The 20,604-nt window shown below is 39.0% G+C and overlaps 2 protein-coding genes across 4 annotated transcripts in view; one reads left to right on the forward strand and one right to left on the reverse strand.

The window, feature by feature from the left end:
- Nucleotides 1-638: 638 nt before the first annotated feature.
- vwa11 (von Willebrand factor A domain containing 11) overlaps nt 639-20,604 on the forward strand; it is a 28,235-nt gene continuing 8,269 nt past the window's right edge. The window contains exons 1-2 of one of the 3 annotated variants that reach the window (XM_026169910.1): nt 639-763; nt 18,786-18,817. Coding sequence is in view for 1 of the 3 variants with exons in the window: in XM_026169908.1 (XP_026025693.1) it covers nt 741-763 (23 nt within the window). In the remaining 2 variants the exon portion in view is untranslated. Of the gene's footprint in view, nt 764-17,896; nt 18,818-20,604 lie in introns of those variants that run through there. The other 2 variants (XM_026169908.1, XM_026169909.1) reach the window with 2 other exon arrangements.
- Nucleotides 4,513-9,635, reverse strand: LOC113023665 (prostaglandin D2 receptor 2-like). The gene is made up of 2 exons (XM_026169912.1): nt 9,359-9,635; nt 4,513-6,350 (listed from the first exon to the last, which is right to left on the reverse strand). The coding sequence occupies exon 2, from the start codon at nt 6,331-6,333 to the stop codon at nt 4,987-4,989; it is 1,347 nt and encodes a 448-aa protein (XP_026025697.1). The 5' UTR covers nt 6,334-6,350; nt 9,359-9,635; the 3' UTR covers nt 4,513-4,986.

Genomic DNA, 20,604 nt, shown 5'->3' on the forward strand with positions numbered 1-20,604 from the left:
TTCTTAGTTAATATATTTGTGAGACTTTCATCTTCATTGCTAGAGATTCCCAATTACATTTTTTTTCCAATCTACTTTAAGTCATTTTCTTAGTTTTGGCCAAATTGACCTGCACTGTTAATCTGCTGCACTAATCCACTGTTGTAATGGGAAAGGGACAGTTAAAAAGACGCTTGAACTGCTGAACTCTTTTAAAGGTCCTTCATTTCTGCCTTCACTGCTCAACCACGCGTTACAGAGGCTTAAAGGGGGTGCTGCTAAAACAGCTCGATTAAGAGAAAGAATGAATCGAGAAGCTGTATAAACTGTGAATCATGCACATTGATTCCAGCAGAATACAAGAAAAAACAGAATGGAGCCAGAATCGATCAGTTCAGCAGTAATGAACCAGTTATCAACTTTTAACACTTTCACCTATGTTTGACCTTAATTCTGCCTAAAGACAAAGAAGAAATGAAGAAAGAAGATTACAAAATGTACTTCCTTTAAAATAAAATTCAAAGAAGTAAATGAAATTCAGTTACAACTATATGTAGGCTAATGTAATACAGGAAATTTTGTCTTTCAAGCATTGACAAACACACACACGCCTGATCTTGCACTGAGACATATTGTGCAGTGGCAAGTAAAAAAGAGGAGGAGTGCAAACTTTTAGAAGTGTCCTCGACCACAGTCGAAGTCTGACACAAACAAACAGCCTTTGTGTCAGGAGTTTCTTCGTAACCATACAAAAACCCTAGATGACTCATTCTTCTATGCAGGGGTAAGTAAAATACTTCCACTTCTCCAGTTTATGTGATCTTTTATTATAGTTTTAGTTTATAGTTTATTTATTTATATAGCACATTTAATTACAACAGGAGCGTTGACCAAAGTGCTGTACAAGAATACAACATACCTAATAAAATAACTTAGAGTATTTTTGGAATGTGTAAGCAGTAGCGGTTTTAGATACGGGCGACACGGGCGGTTGCCCGGGGCGGCATCGTGGTGGGGGGCGACATCACGGGCATCGGCGTCAGTCAGCGCATACTGGGAATGACATATGCACCGATCGGTTTTCTATCGCCCATTTGCTGGGGGTAAGGGCGCCCTTCGTTTGCGAGGTGAGCCTGCTGCTGGCGGCGCAGGGAGGAGGGGGGGGGGGGGGCGGAGGTGGGGAATTCTCTGACCGGCTTGAGCAGCATCTAATAACCAACTCGCAAAATAAAACAAAAAAACAAACAAACCAACAAACACGAAAACAGCGGACATTATGATACAGACTTATAATTTGCACTGATGTTTTTTCGAAATTCTATACTCGAAAAGTGAGCGGAAGAGCCCTCCGTGCGCCTGCTCGCTGCTGAAGTCAAAGTAAACGTTATTGTCATCTCCGCTACATACAGTCCAGTATATAGAGAGAAGAGACGACAAGGCTCCAGTTACAGCAGTGCAAGTAAACAAACAATAAATATAAGAAGAGTAAGAAAATAAATATACACTTTAGGATCAATAACAATTTGAAATTTAAAATTTACAGTTTGATGATTTAAAGGCTCACACACAACATTCATAATGTTGTAAATCCAAGCCCATTATGTATTCATGATTTAAATCCTGGGTTGTGTGAAATCTCAGAAATGCACCCTAGACAAAGTGAATCTGTGAACTAAGGTGTAGGTCTATTAGGTTATGTTGTGGTGATCCTGGGGTTGAGGGATGGGTGTTCATACTGGAGTGCAAAATTAAATCCAATGGAAGATGGACAAGAAAAGTTCAGAGCCATCAGGTCCTCAGTTTAGAAAAAAGAGAAAAGAAGAGGAGGAGAAACGAGCAAAAGATACAGGTAAGTAGATGTGTCATTGGATAATGGCAGGTCATCCTGAAACAATCAGAATCAGAATACTTTATTAATCCCTAAGGAAATTATGTGGGTTATGTGGGTTGGTCCAAGAAGAAATGGTAAAAATAGTAACAGTGACAGACTAAACTCCAAACAATACATTATGTTACAGATTTTAATATTTAGTCATTGTCAATTGTTGATTTGTCCTGTTCTCATTGTATGAGGAATTATGATGGCTGTTTGGTAGCCGTTTGCATACATACTCTCTCTCTCTCTTCATATGTGTGTGTTTGTGTGAACACTCCAGAGGGAGTGTTCGCCCGGGGCGCCAAACAGGCTAGGACCGCCACTGTCAGTAAGCATGTATAAATCATAATGTCACCTGTTCTTTTGTATTGTGTTATCTTGTTTGTAAATATTAATGTTCTTGGGATTTGAGAGTATTTAGTTGGTTTGTATCTTATACCAAATTTACACTTTTTCTGTCAACAACTGTGTAACATTTAAAGGAAAAATGCTCTTAACAGTTTGATTTGAGGTTTTTGGTAGCAGCTAGACACTCCTCACATTGTAACGACCAAAAAAGCCATATAAATTGGAAATTTCTACACTAATGCTTAGAAATACTTTGAAGAACACTTTGTTATACATCCAATCATCTGTTTTGAATTATTGAGGGGCAATGCTTTATCTCACCAATCTGTCTGGGCTGCAGAGGACCACTAGCTCCACTCTGAGCTCTTCCCCTTATCCCCAAGGCTGAGGCACTGTAGTATAGACATATGAATATGACAGTTTGTACCTTTATCACCCAATGTGCACATAGGCATACACTTAAGTACATGATGGTCATGGGAAATTCACTGTGATAAACCTCAGCTTTGCTTAATTTTCTAGGCAGCATCTGTCAGCTCTAGCAGTGCATTACATACTTTAAAGCAATACTTAACCTCACCATACTCTTTTTCATCCTTTTCTCTTTTTTTAGATTTTATATAATCTCTCCGATGATATCATTTGCTGCATATTATGCTGCGAGTGTTCTCACTGTTGGCCTGCTGTTTCATTGTCTCTTGTTGACTGTCAGTACCCTTTAATCTTTATTACTTCTATATCTTTCATCTTTAGATTCACATCTCTCGGTTTTGACAATTACTGAGAATTATTGAGAATTTAAAGAGATATTCAGACTATAAAGATTAGCCCCTCTCTCCACTCAACACTCGATCACTTAGATAGAATATGAAATTTAATTTGTTAGCACAGTAGTGGATTAAATACTAGGATATACAGTTTTTGTAAAATATCAATAACTCAGGGTTATTCATGCTTTCCTCAGATTTTTACAATTACCAAGAAAAAAACCCCAAACAAACCCAAAACACACTATTTGGCTAACAATAAAAAATATGTAAAGTAATCAAATATACAAAGTATTATCAAATAAGCAGAATGTAAATATTGGGCAACAAAAAAATGATAATAAAAAATTACTTAATAGACAGAATACAGAAGAAACTCTACTTCCCCTCATGCTAGTAATTACTTTGACTGTTCTGCAACCCTGTGTATTGTAAAACTAATAAATGAAATGCCAGGCTTAGGCAACACTTTCCATCCCTGTCGGAGTCTTCCTTTTTTTGCATTTCTTTTCTTTTTTCTGTGTCTTTGATTTACTGTGATTTTTTTCTTTTACTCTATCGTTTACAAAGCAAAATAAATCATTGCTGGAAATCAACGCAAACATGCAGTCAGAAACAGATGATTACTGAAGGGGAAAAAAGAAGTGAGTCATAAGCAGAGGTGGAGAAAGAATGATAATCTGTTCAAAGTGAAAATCTGAGGGGAAAGAGGAATTTTTTATGCTTGCCTGACCTGTTTAATCCTGCTCTGTCTTTATATTCTGGCTCTCCACTGTCTAATATTCTTTTCAAATTACAACTACCTCTATGGTAATCCCACCCTTCTGTGGCCTACATTATACGTTAGTCTGTGTTCTGCTCAGTGTGATGAAAGCAAACAATTGCTATTGCAGTGATGAGATAGTCAATCAAAATGGATATCAGATATGATCAAATCCAATCACTCAGATAGGTGGTTGGGCAATCAGCAGTTTAGATTTAAAGTGTTACTGGAGGACAGGACCTGAAAAGCATAATCCTGCATTGTGGTTTCATGGCTCCTGTTCAAAATCAGTGCTACCCTGCCCTCTGGTGTCTAAAAACTGTACAGCAGCGGTCCCCAACCCCCGGGCCTCGGACCGGTACCGGTCCGTGAGTCGTTTGGTACCGGGCCGCGAGAGTTGAGGCTCAGGTGTGAAATTAGTACAATAGTTTTCAGGGTTTTTATCGGTTTTCAGCGTTATTTTGTTATTGTTTTTATCGTTTACTCGGTTTTCCTTGGTCTTTTCATGTGTGTTATGAATAAATTTTCTTTTTTTCGGTACCGGTACTAGTTTTATTTTGTTGTATTTATCCGCGACACCTTAAAGGCCGGTTCATGAAAATATTGTCGGGCATAAACCGGTCCGTGGCGCAAAAAAGGTTGGGGACTGCTGCTGTACAGTATGAATTGGCAGTACGGGGCCATCTATCTATGGCATCTTTTCTTCTTACAAAAAGGTTAATAAAGTGACTGAAAAGACAAACAAGCTAAATTCCACTCTAAATTCATCCAGTCATTTAAAAATGTTTATGAGTTTAATACCAAAGTTCCACCAAAGTGATACAAACAATTACAGCTTTTTATTTAAAACATTTAAAACAGCTATACATCACTATAAAAAGATAAGTATAAAAATACTTGAAATTCGAACACTGACACATTTACAATGTTAAACGCTGTGCATAAATGCTAAGATTTTGTAACTTTTACATGAGACAGGATATGGAACAATATATTTTGTACGGTACAAACTGAATTTCGACCTCATGATAGAGCTCGGGAAAGCTAACTACAAATCGCCATGGTCTTGCACTAAATCAGAAGGATATACATTTTCCAGTTTTCAGTCACATGCACAAGCTGATGTATTGATCTTTATAGGGTCGCCATTCAGGGGTAGTAGTGACAATGTAGTACAATTTTAAAAGGCCATATAAAAACATTTGAAATGTAACTTCACTGATTACTAACAAAGCCAAAAATCAATTGATGTCTCAGCTATGCTCCACTATATTGTCCTGCAAAGCTGGTGAGACGATGGGCTGGCTACTGTATGACTGACAGGGTGATGCTGGGATTCCTAGGCCAACATCTCGACTGCTCCTCCTCCTAATGTGACTTATTAAACTCTTTCCTGGGGTCATCAGTAACACCCCTCTTTCTTCTACCAGTCCGTCAAACACTGCTCCCAGACTCTGCCGTATTCTTACACAGAAACGTGGGCAACTGAAGACATAGAGAATAGGATTCAGTAGTGGATTTAAGAATGCCAGTGTTGTAGCTAGAGGTAGACCTACTTCCACTAGTTTGAGATATTCCATATTATATTGGGCTGCCACTTCAATCATACAGAAGATGTGATAAGGAGCCCAGCACAGTGCAAACGCTGTAATCACAGATGTCACCATTTTAGTGAAACTCTGGGATAGCTGGCTCTGACTCGTCAGATTAGGGGTGGTAGGAGTCAAGGGGCCTTCTTTAGTGGTTAATGATGGACCAGGGATTAGAAATTTGAGAGATAATTTATTTGTGGCTGCAGTTCTTCCATGTGTAGTTCTTGATTGTTGATTTCTGTTTAACGTAATCAGATCATCAGTTAGTCTAGTGGCACTCTGCTTCCTCCTCCTGTTCCTGCTCCTCAGACTGAGACCAATTTTGATGTAGCTTCCTGCAATCACTGCCAGTGGCAATATGAATGCCAGCAGCAGCTTGGAGATAGCTGTGGTCCACTGCCTCATGTTACAGTCTCTCTCAGGTGTGGCATATGAGGAATACATGGCAAAATTGTGATAGCACAACTTTCTTTTATGCTTCGTTTCAGTTACTGAGCGGAAAACATAATATGGCAATGCATTAGCTGCTGCCCATAGCCAACCCAATATGCACACTTTCCACGCGCCTGCTACTGATCGATGATTTTGGCTCCACACTGGCTTGGTGACCAGAAGTAAGCGGTCCAGCGAAATGGCTGCCAAAAGGAAGGCTGATACGAACATGTTGAAGAAAAAGATGAATGTCTGCACTTTGCAAAGTGGGTTGCCAAGCTCCCAGCTGTGACCAGAGTTTAGGTATAAAGTGAACAGGGGAAGCGTCAGGGTAGCCAGGAAGTCAGACAGGGCCAGGTTGAGCACCCAGATGGAGGCCACGGTGCGTTGTCTTAGGCGGAAGCCCACCACCCAGATGATCAAGGCATTCTCCAAAATCCCCAGGCCAGAGACCAGTCCATGGATGCAAACCACAGTCAGATTGACCTGTGTGTTGTTATTAAGTTCATGCCTCCTCATCATCTCAAGCTGGGGACAGAAAACCTGGTCCTCTGAGACATTTGTCTTGTTGGACATGTTTGAGATTACTTTTTCTGAAAAGTGAAACAAGACACAGACACGAAGCTTATGAATAACCAGTTAAAGTCAGATTTAACGCAGGTTCCATTTGTTTTACAAAAGGTCAGGAGGTATTTTACTTTCCTGATCTCATATCCATCTTTGTGAGAATGTAATAAGTAATCTATGTGTTTAAATGCCCCTGTGAGCAAGCTTACGCTGAACAAGCAAAGAGATACTCTAACAACACATTTCAAAGCACAAAACAGCAATTTGCACTGGGAACATGGAGTTTTTCATAGCTAAACACCCGGCTGGCGCATACTCCACGTATGTTATAGCCAGACATACATGGAGTATCTATCCAAGTTGCTGTCTCTGAGAGAGAAGTATTGGATCTCAGCACTTGCTATAGTGACACCTGCTGGACTGAATTGTGGTTTCACTTTTAAATGTTTGTTTTGAACGAGTTGAGGTAAATTAAAAACAACATATATTCACAAGAGCTTGAATAAATATATATATATACAAGCTCTGTTGAAGGCAAAAAAATTAGCATATTTGCTGGAAAGGCAAAAAATAAGCTGAGATTTGTCAACTGTCCCTGTGGTTTGGCATTAGTGATTCCTTTTCCCCTTTTGATACTCATGATTTTGATTTGGCACAACAGATAAATGTGCTGGGGAGGTGCATCCTCTTGACATAATGTTATGAAACTTTTATGTGATTGTGGTTACCACGGACACTCCTTCCACACCCTAAGGTGCATTGATTCAACTTTTCTTGCCTATTTGTCTTTTTGTTTTTATTGAGCAATTACATACTTTGCTTTCAGCATTATGACTAATATGATTATTGATGAATAGTAAATCACTGGGTAGTAATATTTTTGCAAATTAAAGCATCGTTTTCTGACTAGAGTTACCTTTCACCATAACTGTCATGGAAGTTCACTGTGAGAAAAAAATAAGAAAAACAGCGACACAGTCTCTTTGAAACATGTCAAAGCTTGTTTTTGTGGACTAGCCACATACCATCTATTGGGCAACTACACATGCTTAGTTAAAGACAATCCATAGGAGACAACAGAGATACCAACAATCTGTGAGGATGCCTGTCGTTATCAGCCCATAATATCTCCAGTGAAATATACACTCTAAAGACATAAGGGTAGCCAAAACTTAAATGTACGGGCACTTTTCAGTTTTAAAACATTACCATACTGTGTACACAATTCAAAACACCTATTTTTAAGGTTTCAAGTGATTGTTGTTAATGTTATGATAAATCATTATAAAAGTCATTTTAAAATTGTAAAAGACAAGGGAAGACATCAAATAATCACTTTTTCTTTTTTCCTGATATTACTACTATCAACATACTTAAGGGTCATTTCTTAAAATGGACATGATTATGAAGTTGCTAGATCATGACTGCATAATTCACAGTGCGTGAATGAGATATGATGTTCAAATTAGAGAAATAGACACTCGTTATCACTTCACTCCTCACAAAGATTGGTTGTGGCTTATATGCTTGTCTCATCAGAGATTTGACTTTAAGGTTGTAAGCCTCTCCTGTAAGTGTGAACGGTTAGGAACTATTTAAAGTCATAACTGAAGACATGATCTGCACCTCAGGCACAAAACCCACTGACAGTTACCTGGCACGTTAACACCAGGATCACTGTACTTACGCAAGTAGGAAGTAGATGAAGTAGTAAATGGAATCAAGATAACTGCGTCTTAAACGAAGAGTCATTTTCCCCCCTGATTACCACATGCCACATTGTTTCAAGAACTATGGATTTCCAATTCCAATACACCTGGCTTCAAAGGAAAAAAAAATCCTAGGGCCGATACATTTGAATAATTTGTGGCTCAGCTTTAACACAAGTATTTATTGTTAGATTAGATTAAGGGGAGTAACACAAAGCAGTGACACCCTTACAAAAGAGACAGTGTAGCTAATAAAAAATTATCTGATTACTACAGTAGCTTCTTAGTAGTTCTAGTATTGAACATTAAGGGAGGTAAAATAAAGAAATACACTATTAATATGAACTTTAAGTTTCTGCCTGTTCTAATTGTTCTCTACTGTTGCTATTTCTCCCTTATTTTCTAAAAGATTCCAGACATTTTACAGGCACTGAATTATGGGTTGAGATTTTTATAATAAAAACATTTGACTATTCACGTATAAAATTCAAAGCAACATTGTTCTCCCTTAGCTATGGTTACATTCTTAGTCACATCCCTGCACTCATGATGTAGATGAGGTAAACACAACACCAAGTCTGCACATGAATACAGACGGATGAGTTGATAAAAACGAGACACAATGCTGACGTGAATGCATGTTTCTTTCTTGGACTACTAATTTTCTTTTTTTTATCTTTCTGGAGAACTTGGGTGAACTCAGTCTTTGAATACCTACATTATGAGAGGCCCATCTAATACAAGACAGAACAATTTCACCAGGCAACTCTGCCTGCTTTCGCACCAGCTGTAGTGATTATGAAAATAGAGATTTGTGCTTTTATGAACATTGAGTCTATTATGTCAAAGCATATTATCAGTGTGAAATTATTTCTATTTTTACTACTTGACAGCTGCTACACATTACACTTTTATGTGAATTCTATTGATTCTTATGCTTTATGTGTGCTCTATATAGTCAGGTCATATTTTATTAAGTAACAGCAATTCAATTCAACAGCAACATAATATACAGCCTCTACATTGGCCATAAAACCGAGTTACACCTTTGTCTCAGTGAATTAAATTACATTGAAGTGTAGCCTTTTAAAAAACAAACAAACAAACAAACAAAACCCCCCAAAAACCTGCTAACTAAATGTGCAATAATCAATATATCAGATTTACTGTCCATTGCTAAAATTAAATGTATAAAGGGACAGGTGACAAGCTCAAAACCAAACATAACTATTGCTCAACAACAGCAAGAAGTAGAGCAAAACCATGATGACTGCATACATAGCTTGTACTCATAACTAAACTTTAGTATTGTAGAAAACACTCACCTGTATAGTCGGTCAGATTCACAGAAGAAATAGAAAGTTGAAACTTTTCAAAAATTTCTGTTGTGCACTTCTTGTGAGCCTACTTTTCTTACTCAGCACTTCAGTTCTCTCAGTTTATAGTACTTTCCAGTCCTAGAGACACCTACTGAATCCCAGACACACAGAGATGAATGCTGACATACCTCCCTTTGCTCCACCCCATACACTGAAAAAATGTCTAATGACACAGTGGGTGTAACACACTGTTAGATTTTTTGTCTCCACTTTGCAGTAATATACTGGTGTCACTGTTGCCAGAGTTATTCCGCCGTGTTACGGTAAGTAACACGGCCTCTGGTAGAGGACCCGAGCTTGAAGGATAAACCGCCCGCAGGGGCGTGCTGGGTGTTTTTATATATATATATAAAAAACCCAGCACGCCCCTGCGGGCGGTTTATCCTTCAAGCTCGGGTCCTCTACCAGAGGCCTGGGAGCTTGAGGGTCCTGCGCAGTATCTTAGCTGTTCCCAGGACTGCGCTCTTCTGGACAGAGATCTCCGATGTTATTCCCGGGATCTGCTGGAGCCACTCGCCTATCTTGGGAGTCACCGCACCTAGTGCTCCGATTACCACGGGGACCACCGTTACCTTCACCCTCCACATCCTCTCGAGCTCTTCTCTGAGCCCTTGGTATTTCTCCAGCTTCTCGTGTTCCTTCTTCCTGATATTGCTGTCATTCGGAACCGCTACATCGATCACTACGGCCGTCTTCTTCTGTTTGTCTACCACCACTATGTCCGGTTGGTTAGCCACCACCATTTTGTCCGTCTGTATCTGGAAGTCCCACAGGATCTTAGCTCGGTCATTCTCCACCACCCTTGGGGGCATCTCCCATTTTGACCTCGGGACTTCCAGGTTATACTCGGCACAGATGTTCCTGTACACTATGCCGGCCACTTGGTTATGGCGTTCCATGTATGCCTTGCCTGCTAGCATCTTGCACCCTGCTGTTATGTGCTGGATAGTCTCTGGGGCATCTTTACACAGCCTGCACCTGGGGTCTTGCCTGGTGTGATAGATCCCAGCCTCTATGGATCTTGTGCTCAGAGCTTGTTCTTGTGCTGCCATGATTAGTGCCTCTGTGCTGTCTTTCAGTCCAGCTTTGTCCAGCCACTGGTAGGATTTCTGGATATCAGCCACCTCCTCTATCTGCCGGTGGTACATACCGTGCAGGGGCCTGTCCTTCCATGCTGGTTCCTCGTCTCCCTCCTCTTTCTTGGGTTTCTGCTGCCTGAGGTATTCACTGAGCACTCGGTCAGTTGGGGCCATCTTCCCAATGTATTCTTGGATGTTCGTTGTCTCATCCTGGACTGTGGTGCTGACACTCACCAGTCCCCGGCCCCCTTCCTTCCGCTTAGCGTACAGCCTCAGGGTGCTGGACTTGGGGTGAAACCCTCCATGCATGGTAAGGAGCTTTCTTGTCTTTATGTCAGTGGCTTCTATCTCCTCCTTTGGCCAGCCTATTACCCCAGCAGGGTACCTGATCACGGGCAGGGCGTACGTGTTGATGGCCCGGATCTTGTTCTTACCATTCAGCTGACTCCTCAGGACTTGCCTGACCCTCTGCAGGTACTTGGTGGTTGCAGCTTTTCTAGCGGCCTCTTCATGGTTCCCATTCGCCTGCGGGATATATATATATATATATATATATATATATATATATATATATATATATATGTATGTGTATATGTATATATGTATATGTGTGTATATATATATGTATATGTATATATGTATGTATATATGTATATGTGTATATATATATATATATATATATATATATATATATATATATATATATATATATGTATGTATAATTACACCATTTAATTACACCATTTATTTATTTCAGTTCTGATTTTTCTCTGCAGAAATATGCATTTCGCAAATCAAAAGCTGAAATAAACTGAAAACATATTTTCATTGAGGAAGCACTTGTTTTTACTAAACCATTTAACCCATGTATTTTCTGATATGGTTGTACAAACAATAATGATATTATGTCATACAAACCGGATTCCAAAAAAGGACATTAAACAGATTGTGAATAAAAACTGAATGCAATGATGTGGAGATGGCAAATGTCAATATTTTATTCAGAATAGAACATAAATCACGGAACAAAAGTGTAAACTGAGAAAAGTTATCATTTTACGGGAAAAATATGGTGATTCAAAATGTCATGGTGTCAACAAATCCCAAAAAAGTTGGGACAAAGCCATTTTCACCACTGTGTGGCATCTCCCCTTCTTCTTACAATACTCAACAGATGTCTGGGGACCGAGGAGACCAGTTTCTCAAGTTTAGAAATAGGAATGCTCTCCCATTCTTGTCTAATACAGGCCTCTAACTGTTCAATCGTCTTGGGCCTTCTTTATCGCACCTTCCTCTTTATGATGCGCCAAATGTTCTCTATAGGTGAAAGATCTGGACTGCAGACTGGCCATTTCAGTACCCAGATCCTTCTCCTACGCAGCCATGATGTTGTGATTGCTGCAGAATGTGGTCTGGCATTATCTTGTTGAAAAATGCAGGGTCTTCCCTGGAAGAGATGACGTCTGGATGGGAGCATATGTTGTTCTAGAACCTGAATGTATTTTTCTGTATTGATGGTGCCTTTCCAGACATGCAAGCAACCTCATACCATCAGAGATGCAGGCTTCTGAACTGAGCATTGACAACAACTTGGGTTGTCCTTGTCCTCTTTGGTCCGGATGACGTGGCGTCCCACATTTCCAAAAAGAACTTCAAATCGTGACTCGTCTGACCACAGAACAGTCTTCCATTTTGCCACACTCCATTTTAAATGATCCCTGGCCCAGTGAAAACGCCTGAGCTTGTGGATTTTGCTTAGAAATGGCTTCTTCTTTGCACTGTAGAGTTTCAGCTGGCAACGGCGGATGGCACGGTGGATTGTGTTCACTGACAATGGTTTCTGGAAGTATTCCTGAGCCCATTCTGTGATTTCCTTTACAGTAGCATTCCTGTTTGTGGTGCAGTGTCGTTTAAGGCCCTGGAGATCACGGGCATCCAGTATGGGTTTACGCCCTTGACCCTTACGCACAGAGATTGTTCCAGATTCTCTGAATCTTCGGATGATGTTATGCACAGTTGATGATGATAACTGCAAAGTCTTTGCAATTTTTCACTGGGTAACACCTTTCTGATATTGCTCCACTATCTTTCTGCGCAACATTGTGGGAATTGGTGATCCTCTACCCATCTTGGCTTCTGAGAGACACTGCCACTCTGAGAAGCTCTTTTTATACCCAATCATGTTGCCAATTAACCTAATTCGTGTTAATTGGTCTTCCAGCTCTTCGTTATGCTCAAATTTACTTTTTCCACCCTCTTATTGCTACTTGTCCCAACTTTTTTGGGATTTGTTGACACTGTGAAATTTTGAATCAACATATTTTTCCTTTCAAATGATACATTTTCTCGGATTGAACTTTTGATCTGTCATCTACGTTCTATTCTGAACAAAATATTGACATTTGCCATCTCCACATCATTGCATTCAGTTTTTATTCACAATTTGTTTGGTGTCCCAACTTTTTTGGAATCTGGTTTGTATATATCATGACAGACAACATGTGCACAAGTGCTGGGTTTTCTTAGTTATATTTTTTAGGGTCTTAAACCTACACTCTGAAGTGCCTTAGCATTTATTTTGTTGGCACCATTCAAATAAACTGAATTGTTATGAATAGAATATCAAGCCCCACACTTCTGCCTTTATATACACTTTGTCCAAAAATACTGGCTCACACCACCAAATCAACGCACAAAGCAGGGTCCACAAGGACATGGATGAGCATGTGTGGTGTGAAGGAACTTTACTGTCCTGCACTGAACCCTGACCTTGCTTTGTGGGCTGAGTTCATTGATTTGTAGGGTGAGCCAATACATGTGACAAAGTGTAAGTAGCTGAAATCATTTTTAACAAACGGGTAAAAGAAGGAAAAAAAACTGTTGCAATTAAAAAACCTATTGGACAGAGACAGCTTCTTGTAAGATGGTGAGAGAGCTTGTCTTCATTGTTGGAGGTACATTTTGTTCTATCTTCAGGGTTTATCCTTAAAAACCTTAAAGCATGCCATAATAAATAGTAACACACAGTAGCATTGAGTTGTGATGTGAAATAATGAGTTACTCAGAGATTATTTATTCATCATCTATCACTATTAGCTAACTGTTCAAACATACCTCTGAATTAGTTCCAATATTGCACATGCTGACTACTGGTATTCCAGGTTCAATACATAGAGGGAACCAAAGAAGACTGACATCGCATCAGCAAAGGTGTTCTCTTTGTCCAGCTCAACAATTACAAGCCCCTCTGCACTCACCATCCAGCAGGTGGCAGTCATTGAACTTTGTCCTTAAATTTATAGGGGCAACATTGTCATTATGCAACATAAAATAACTCCAATACTTCACTTCTTCACACTGTATAGATAATCGTAAAGCAAATAGCTATGTACAGTTAATTATTAATGGCCTTATGTACATAAGTTAACATATTATGATTGTACATAATTGGGAATTATTCTGCATATTAAACACACCTAACAAAGAGTCACCCCAATTAAATTACCGGAGTTGCATCAGCTGTATGGTTATTTTGGAGTTTATAGTTGGTGCTGCTGTTAAACTTTACAGTATTGAATTCAGTATTTCTGCTGTTGGTGTAGCTAGACTACCATGTTGATCAGTAATATGTAATGTGAAATTTGATGGTTACTTTGCTGGATTCACTGAGACACATGTCCAACAACCTTTGTTTATAAAGGAAATTAGAGAGATGAGAGCTAACAAAACAGAGTCTGGATACCTGTCTCCACGAAAAGCTCCTGTGCCAAACAGAAATTGTAATATTGTCTAATCAGCTATATTTCATAAATGACTTTTTACCAAGCATAACAAGCCTTGGCGTCATTGGCAGGTTGCCCTCTGCCCCAAGAGACATCCTGGTAGATGTTTCCTGCCAGATGTTTCCTATCAGAAAAAGGACCAAGACATTTTATGTAACAACCCCCCCCCCCCCCCCCCCAAAAAAAAACAAAACAAAACAAAAAAAACAAAAAACATGACAGCGAGCAACAGCATTAAACCTAGAGCTGTATGGAAAAAGCTTACATCTGCTAAGTCAAAGAGGGCGTCTTCGTTTTCCTTGTAATACTTCATCATGAGAAGTATGTCTGCTGTGCCAACCTTGTTATTGGTCAAAACTCCCTCACTTTCTATCTGCTGGAGAAGTGTCCTCATACAAAAGTTTCCATTTGAGCTTCTGACTGGAGAAATAATTAATAATCCTTTATGCCTTTGATTATGTTTCAGCTGATGCAGCAGGGCAAAGCTCCAGAGTAATCGTGTCATTCAGATTCTCTGGTCTGTTGCATCTCAAAAAAGAGGCCATTGGAAAAGTTACTTTATATGGCTATTTCAACAAATATGTCCTCACTAAAAGATGAACCCTGCAATTAGGATTGAATAGTAACGGAAAGGCAGTGACGCCCCATTGAAGAGTCGTAGGCTGTGGATCTCTTAAGATCTCACTGTTGGGTTTGTAAGGCCATGTTACTCCTGAAGATATAGAGAAGATATAAAACAAAGAAGAGAAGATATAAAACAAAGTTCTAAGCTAATCGACCTTAGTGTTCTCCTTTTTAAAAAGTATCGATAAGAGAATCGATAAAGAATCGAATCGTTAAACAGAATCGAAAATGGAATCGGAATCATGAAAATCTTTTCAATATCCATCCCTATTTTTAACCTCCTAGGACCTGGCGTCACATTTTGGGTTATTTAGACCAAAATACTAAATTTTACCCTACAAGGGTCCCACTTACGAGGACAGTACACTGCTACTGTTCTATTGAAAATTTTAAACGAATATCCTCATACGTGACTCTCATTTTTCTTAGAAACAACAATTAGGTAAAAAAAAAAAAATCTTGTAATTCTTTATTTTTACATTCATCGGGTCCCAATCAGCCCAAATATCAAAGAGAAATTAAAAATTCATGCCGTGGAAGAGTTTGGGTCTTAGGAGGTTAAATAAAGCAATGCCAATCGATATAGAAATACGTCTTCATCAGTACTATTGTGCTGTGAATTCCTGTCTTCTAATAGATTAACTGTGTCCTGTCCTTTTATTATGGCAATTTCACCAATTTCTTGTTGCCTTGAATGCCGAACTGTCTGCTTATGTTTTCAAGAAATATGGCTGGAAAATGATGTTCAGACACTGGAGTATTTTGAGCAACCTTCAAATGGACATAATACTTTTTTTTTTTACGTCTTTGATATGAAATCTGAGATGGGCACAAAGAGTTGTAAAGTTTTGTGCAGCATACCCATATTCAGATCAGTTAGACATATGTCAGCGAGTGCCGTGGCCTGCAATCCCTCCATGGATACTTCCTGAAGCAGCTGTAGATTTTGCGTTATTGCACCAGAAGAGTAAGGATAGGGCAGGCGGTTTAGACTCGGTTCAGTTCTTATACGGATGCTTTCAAAGAATCCAGCTAGTCAAGTGGGGGTAGCGTAGTAATTCCGGACTTTATGGTTGAAATTGGGAAGAGGATTAATGATGGATTGTCTGTGTTTACAGGAGAAATGATAGCAATTCTATTAGCGGTTCAGTGGGTGGAAGAGTTGAGACCATTGAAAGCAATTATTTGTTCAGATTCAAGAGCAGCCATGGTCAGTCTATAGAGCGGTCATTCGGAAGGTAGATCAGATATTTTAATAGAGATTCAGCAAACTCTTTTCAGAATACATATGATGGGTCTGTCAGTAGTGTTTGTATGGGTCCCAGCTCACTATGGGGTAAGGGGGAATGAAGCAGCGGATAGGTTAGCAAAGGAAGCCACTAATCATAGGATAGTTGATCTGGTGGTGAGTTTTGGTCAGGTGGAAGTTAAGCATATTATTAAGCTAGAAATGAGGGGTAGATGGCAGAAACAGTGGGAAGAAGAAAGGAGGGGAAGGTGGTTTTATAAAATTCAAAGGGGGATGGGAGTAAGGTGAGCCACAGGAAGGAGTAGGCGAAAGGAGGTTGTGGTGTCAAGACTGAGATTTGGACATACAGGATTGAATTCAATGAAATGTGACTATTGTGGAGAGGAGGAAACTTTGGAGGATGTTATTTTGCATTGTCGGAATTATAAGCTAGAGAGGAGACAACTGGTCCAAAGTCTCAGTAACATTGACATGAAATTGGATCTTATTAAGTTATAGCAAAAGGAGTCGGGGAATAAAAGTTATCAGGCTTTGTTTCAGTTTGTGAGAGAAGGAAGATTGTTTGGAAGGACATGAAGAAGTTTTTTTTGGGGTTTTTTTTTAGCGTGATTCCTGTCCACACTCCGTACCGTGACACTCAAACAATGAGACAGTTTGCATGATGAAACACTGCACTACGTGTGTTTCACCACCACTGATATATTGTCATGTACGAGTTAAATTTAGCTGTGTAAAAAGATATTATTCAGTAGTAAAATCATTTATGGAATAGCTGACATTTCATGACCTGGAATTCAACCAAAAGCTGCACTAATAAAAAAATAACTAAATAAACTGATTAGCGTTTTGATCAAATTTATCAGGCCCCAGGCCACAGACCGGTACCAGTCTGTGAGACGTTTGGTACCAGGCCATTGAGGCTCGGGTGTGAAATTTATGGTTTTCAGGGTTTCTTTATTGTTATTAATTTTTTTTTATCATTTTTATCATTAACTCTGTTTCCCTTGGTCTTTTCCTGTGTGTTATGAATAAATCTTCTTTTTTGGTACTGGTACTGGTTTTATTTTGTTGTATTTATCTGTGACACCTTGAAGGCCAGTCCGTGAAAATATTGTCAGACATAAACCGGTCCGTGGCGCAAAAAAGGGGACCGCTGGTGTACAACAACTGTTTACTTCTTCATTAGTACCAAATGGCAGACTGCCATCTATTACAGAAAATTTTTAGTGCCAGTCATTTTCACTGAAAATATATGGAATCTGAATTAGATTGGCATTGCCCTCAGTACTAATATTATGTTTGCTAGAAAGCTGTCCAGGCAAGCTGAGCCATTTTCACTCTAACAGAACTCTGCTGGTCTTGTGCTGGCATTCAAAAAAGTAACCATCTCAGCAGCACTGTACATCTTTCTAGTGTATTAACATATAAACATTTATCTTATACATTTAATCATTAGTTATTATTATCTCTGACTATCTTCTACAGTGTGTCTTTTGTTCTGTGTTCTTCTCTTCACCCACAGCAAGTTGCAAGGAGGTTTCTTACTGTTAAAAGGAAGTTTTTCCTCCCCACAGTTGCCAAAATGCTTGCTCATGAAGGGTCATCTTATTGATGGGTTTTTCTTTGTATTGTTGTAGGGTCATTACCTTACAATATAAAGCATGTTGAGGCAATTCTTGTAGTGATTTGATGCTATATAAATAAAACTGAATTGAATTGAACTGAACTGAACTGAATTGAAAGAGTCTTGTTCACCTCACTGGTGAACAAGACTCTGAGACACTTAAACTTCTCCATATGGGGTTACTTTTCCCTCACTTTAAGTTCATTAAATCCTTTTTACATTTTCCGACTTGGAGGAGAAAATTTTCGTTATGCAAATTTACTATGCAAATTTCCCAAGTGTAAACTTGAGGTCAACAAAAGGCAACGCGATTTGCAAATAGTGTAGGAGTAAACCCCAGACCACCAAATCACCACTGGGCTGTGCCTAGAAATTCTTCTCCATATAAGTTATGAACAACACCAGGAAGGGATGACTGCTTTCAAAAACAAAGAGGTAAAACCTTTACTAGAGTACCTGCAACTTCAGACTTGCAAATTGGCTCAAATTTCAGTTCAGCAGTGACACAAAGCAGTCAGACGAGATAGCGCATAATTTTTCTGTATGTTATGTCTTCTCTTTTCTGTGGCTGGCTCACAGCCCAACACTAGTACAAGGAAGTACACTACCTAAGCTTAAGCATAAAAGACCATGGGGTGAGCTGGATTTGAAGATGGTAATTTAGAAACACCTCCCATTCACTCCAAACATTTTGAAATGATCTGCCAAAAAGTGTTCAGACTAACTCTTTCTAACTCACTAAGAGTAATTCAGACTAATCCTGTTTGCCCCTGCCTCCACTTTTTATGCCTTTGCATTGAGCACACAGAAATTAATTCAGTAAACACTGTTTTTGCTTTTTAACACAGTAAGAAAGGGAGAATATGGCATTTTCTTGCCACTTTGTTAAAGTTTTCTGCATGACTAAGACTGCCATTTCTCCTTCCACTCCCTTTTTCGACTTATATAGTCAGGTTGGTCAGAACGTGACTTTCATGTTTTTCTTCTTTTGTTTTGTTTTTCTTGGCCTCTTTAGGTTCTCCCACTGACTTAGAACAGGAAGCTAAAGTAAGTAGGATTTAGTTGGTTGATATGTGTAACCACTTATCCAAAGCACGTTTAGTATTTTTTAACAGAATGTCCAATTGTAAAAAATAATCTAAAACCCCGAAGATAATAGGTACAACGTAAGAATCAAACAGTGATCTATCAGTAAGAATGTGCCAACTGAAGGGAAACATGTTCATCATTAGTTATTCTTTGGGTGTGGCTGTAGCTCAGGTGGCAGAGCAGGTCAGCCACTACTCAGAAGGTCGGTGGTTCGATCCCAGACTGCCTCCTGGCTGCATGCCAAATATCCTTGGGCAAGATACTAACCCGTGTTTGCCTAATGGTGGTGGTCAGTGTCCGGCAGCCTCGCCTCTGTCAGTGCACCCCAGGGCAGCTGTGGCTACAATGTAGCTTGCCATTGCCAGTGTGTGAATGTGTGTGTGAATGGGTGGATGACTGAATGTAGTGTGAAGCGCTTTGGGGTCCTTAGGGACTAGAAAAGCACTATACAAATGCAGGCCATTTATTATTGGTGTCTGGCTTTCTCTCACACATTAAATTTGTTCTGTCTTCCTCCCCTTACCCCCCAAACCAGTCATGGTATATGGCTGCCCAACCATGGGTCATGTTCTGCTAGAGGTTTCTGCCTGTTCAAAGGGATTTTTCTTCCCACTGTCACAAAATTGTGCTGTTGTGATTTCGTGCTATATAAATAAAATTGAGTTGAAATAAATTGAACTGAGTGGAAATAAATGGAATATTGCTTTATCACACAAAACCCTATCACACAAAATTTTTCTTGTCCAGGGGCTGGTCTTATGGGCTGGAGTCTAAGCAGAGACCTCTTCCTCCTCACTGCCTCTTGTTCTTCTTGGGAGACATTAAGGCTTCGCCAAATTACCCATTATTTGAGCATTTGCACAACTAACAAATGTTTGATGATATTTATGAATATGTTGTAATGAAAGTACTTGAAAATAAAATATGCATAAACCTAATTGGCAACATAGCAAAATGGCCCATTGAGTAACCCTGACCATTTTTAGTAAAATAAAAGATGAGTACATGCTGCGCATAATGGTAATATAATATTTATTTCTTATTTTATGAACTAAAATTGTCCCTTATGTTGCCATGAATTTCAGTTGATTTAATATGCATGACACAAGTTCTAGAAAGGAGAAAATGCTTTGGGAAGATTTTATCATGAATTAAATTAAAAATGGATATAATGGGAAAGAAGAAAATGTAAATACAAAAACAATGTTGCATTTCTATTAGTACTTAAAACTGACCTCAAAATAAATGCAGGTCAAAAATAATCTCCATTAGAGGTATTATACTTGTCCATAAAGACATACTGAGATAACTGAACTATTGAACCTTTGCAGGAAAACTTTTGTTATAATGTGGTAATCATTTGCTAATCAAGGTTTATATTTCATTTTAGTATGGCAAGTATTACAGAAAGAAAAAATGTGTTCCTCAAGGTGTGGCCAAATGGATTCATTGTGGTGATGCACACTTTGAAATATATTGCCTTCCAGTTAACTTAGATTACAGCTCTTTATGTCATGTTCAGGTCCCCTCCCTTAGTTCAGTATATATTCAGTGACAGGGCAGCACACTTTAAAGCCCACTGGAGTCGTCATAGGTTGGAAACATCAAGGTATGATTGTATTTTATAGTTTATTTATGTAACTGAAATGACATTTTCTCCCAGTATTGCATGTACGGTAGCTTTTAAATTATTTTTTCTTTAACTTAATTTGAAAATGTTCATTATTTTTCATTGGCTTTTTATT

Source organism: Astatotilapia calliptera, chromosome 6 (assembly GCF_900246225.1).
Source record: "Astatotilapia calliptera chromosome 6, fAstCal1.2, whole genome shotgun sequence".
Taxonomy (NCBI): domain Eukaryota; kingdom Metazoa; phylum Chordata; class Actinopteri; order Cichliformes; family Cichlidae; genus Astatotilapia; species Astatotilapia calliptera.

What these genes read in the sequence shown, in the direction of transcription:
- LOC113023665 (XM_026169912.1), bottom strand. Translation starts at nt 6,333, where the DNA reads ATGTCCAACAAGACAAATGTCTCAGAGGACCAGGTTTTCTGTCCCCAG.